The sequence below is a fragment of the Lucilia sericata genome, unplaced genomic scaffold, assembly GCF_015586225.1.
Source record: "Lucilia sericata isolate MDLA Ls3-8-SP2 unplaced genomic scaffold, ASM1558622v1 Contig000024F_arrow, whole genome shotgun sequence".
Classification (NCBI taxonomy): Eukaryota; Metazoa; Arthropoda; class Insecta; order Diptera; family Calliphoridae; genus Lucilia; species Lucilia sericata.
Window position 1 is genome coordinate 573,848 of NW_023994062.1, and position 3,589 is coordinate 577,436.

The 3,589-nt window shown below is 30.4% G+C and overlaps 1 protein-coding gene across 1 annotated transcript; it reads left to right on the top strand.

The window, feature by feature from the left end:
• Positions 1 to 1,014: 1,014 nt before the first annotated feature.
• Positions 1,015 to 1,464, top strand: LOC119609643. Its single transcript, XM_037964488.1, has one exon. The coding sequence runs from the start codon at positions 1,015 to 1,017 to the stop codon at positions 1,462 to 1,464; it is 450 nt and encodes a 149-aa protein (XP_037820416.1).
• Positions 1,465 to 3,589: the final 2,125 nt, after the last annotated feature.

Here is a 3,589-nt window from a genome sequence, read left to right on the forward strand (position 1 = left end):
CTACACTTAATATTATTTTTAGAAGCAGTAAAAATCCGATATGTGGATGTCAAAAATAAACCACATTCTTTCAATGACAACCCAGCAAAAAAATGAGGAAAAAGAAATAGAATTTTCACCACAAATAACATACTTGAAGTACTTCCATTTTTGGTGAAAAACCTATGAAGTCATCTTGTCGCGATGCGAGGGCTTAAGTGCGTAGAGGTTTAGAACTGAGCTGACGGTATAAACTTTGTCTATACCTAAATTGAGCACGAACTAAGAACTTCTACAAACAAACCCCCCCCCCCCTTGTTAGCTAGAGTATACACATATATGTAAATTATCTACTTTGTAACATTGTATTTTAAAATATTAAGTTTTCATTTAATTATTCATTTTTATAATCATTTTGAGTTTTCAATAATTTTCATTCACATTTGTATAACAAATATAAAAATATAATTTAATTTAAAAAATATTAAATATCTAAAAGCTAATTGTCTTCATTATAAATTGGCGATCGTGCAAACAAAACGAACATTTTTCGCTGAACTTATAATTGATTAAATTTTAAAAATCGATTATTTTTAATTTGAGAATTTCGGTCCAAGTTGGATTAATCCTCTATCAAGAGGAAGAAAAAGCAACATTCACAAATCTTGTACAAAAGCAAAATAAAAAATAAATCCTATCAAATATCATCAACTCTATCATTTTGCATCCTGTTGGAAAATACCTTTTATTCTTCATCTTAAAAACAAAGATCTAAAGGGCTATCTCAGTTTAGTTCAAAATCAAAATAAATTAAATCCAAATATACAAGAAAATAAGTCAGTATAATTAAGTACCTATTTTAAGTTTTATACCTAAATGAACCCTAATATTAGTCACCATTTATTAAGTATTTTACGTTTTTAGATTTTAAATATACCTTAGTTGTATACATAATTTCTAAAATATTGAATAATTAACTTTAATTAATAACAATTTTAACGTCAATTTTGATATATTTTTTTCTGTCCTCCAAAAATGACTACACGATCCCCAACTCGCACTAATACGCATTCACAAACTAATTCAATTACAACAAATAATAATACAAACTCGTTTGGCAATCAATCGATTGATAGAATACCTCAAGTAGATTTAGTCATATGCGCATCCTCTGTTAAACTTCCTCAATTTTGGACAAATTGTCCAGAAGCATGGTTTGTACACGCCGAAATGCAATTTGCAACTAAAGGCACTACCATAGATCAAACCAAATACGAATATATTATAACTGCTCTTCCACAAGATGTTATAATAAAAGTGTTGGACATTATTCAGAATCCAACTACAACTGATCGATACCTCAATCTCAAAAAAGGTTTGATTGAACGTCACCCATTAAGTGAAACGTCTAAATTAGATAAAATACTATCTAATAGCGATATGGCTATTATTTTGCTGGCTCAAATTTTACCTCGGATATGCTAACTAAACTTTGGTTACGTAAACTTCCAAAGACTCTAAATGTCGCTTTAACAGGTTCAAATATAAATCCATAATGAGTTACTTCAACTAGCTGATAGATTGTGGGAAGTTATTTACAACGGAGAAATTTGTAGTGTCAGACAAGTTCAGACAACTTATAATATGGAACAAATTGTACACAAACTAACATCTTCATTATGTGAGAATATTAATAAATTAATACTCGAAGTAAGTTCTCTGAAACAAGAGTTATAAACTCGGATTTCACGCCCTTTTTATAGAAGATATAATAGAAGTACTTCACGCTCTCGAGGTCGTTCACCAAATAGGAAGTGGTTATGTCGCTTTCATTACAGATTTGGCAATCAGGCCAAGAAATGTGAACAACTTTGCTTATTTTCTATTGAAAATTCAACAAACTAAAATCTTCTACTGTTGCCGCGACGTACAGTGGAAAGATTGATTACTATTCAAGTCGCCTTTTCATTTTCGATAAATATAATAAAATTAAGTTTTTAATTGATAGTGGTGCAGAAATTTCAGTGTTACCATCGTCAAAATTCAAAAGTAATAACAAGAAATCAGATATTATTTTAAGTGCAGCACATGTATCAAACATAGCAACATTTGGGAAGAAACTACTTAATGTAGATTTAGGACTTCAGCGCGAATTTCCTTTCATATTTCTAATTGCTGATATTTCTAAACCCATTATTGGTGCGGATTTTCTCTGTAAATACGGTCTACTAATAGACATTAAACATAAATGTCTAATTGATCCACTTACTAATTTTTCTGTTAATACATTTTCATGTTGCTGCAATGTATCATACCAAAAGTATTTTCTGTAGATAATCAATATACGGAACTTTTAAAGAAATTTCCTTCATTAATATTGGAACCAGATTATGCGAAACCAATAAAACATTCGACCGTTCACAGATTAGAAACAAAGAGCCCTTTACCTTTTACAAAACCAAGACGTTTAGACCCGGTGAAATACAAAGCAGCCAAAACAGAATTTGATTTTCTTGTAAAATCGGGTATATGTAGACTATAAAATTCTAAAAGATCCAAACGAATGGCGTCCATGTGGTTATTTTAGGCGTCTAAATGTAGTGACCGTCCCAGATAGATATCCGTTACCACATATTCATGATTTAAATATGAATATAAGAAATACAAATATATTTTCTAAGATAGATTTAGTACGGGCTTATCACCAAATCCCAATGACAGAGAAAGACAGCTATAAAAACACCATTCGGAATGTTTGAGTTTCAAAGAATGCCATTCGGTTTGCGAAATTCAGCACAAACGTTTCAAAGATTTATCAACGAAGTTTTCATGGGTTTAGACTTTATATGAAGAACAACATTTACATCATTTAAGGAAAGTTTTTGAAAGATTAGATGAATATGGTTTGAACATCAAAACAGGAAAATGTACATTTGGTGTTTCAAGTATAGATTTCTTAGGTCACAATATATCGAAGGTTGGAATTAAACCATCTGAGGAAAAAGTATTAGCAATTCGAAATTTTGAACAACAGAAAATTGTTAAATAAATTCAAAAATTTGTAGGAATGGTTAATTATTACCACAAATACATCCCGAAGTTAGCCGAATTAACCAACCCTATCCATACAATGATTACAAACGCGTTGAAAATAAAAAATAAAAACTTAGAAGGGACCAAATAAGTCCGCAAAGTATTTGATCAAATAAAGGAATCTTTTGCATCTCGAGTTTTATTTAACCACTTCAATAAAGACCTTAACAGTAGCCGCATCAAATGTTGCCATAGGTGGTGTTCTGCAACAAGTTTATAAAGGAATTTCAGGGCCATTAGCATTCTTTTCTAAGAAATTAACTCCTAGTGAAGCTAAATATAGTACTTTTGATAGAGAACTATTAGCAATATATAAATATTAATATAAATATTAAGCATTTTAGATATTTACTAGAAGGTAGATCTTTTATCGTATATACCGACCACAAACCTTTTAGTATTTGCCTTAGATTCAAAGACCGAAAGAAGTTCAAGGCAGACACGTTAATGTTGTAGCTGATACTTTGTCTAGAACGTTTGAAGTAGAAGCATACAAATATTCTGATCTTAATCTAAG

What these genes read in the sequence shown, in the direction of transcription:
- LOC119609643 (XM_037964488.1), top strand. Translation starts at nt 1,015, where the DNA reads ATGACTACACGATCCCCAACTCGCACTAATACGCATTCACAAACTAAT.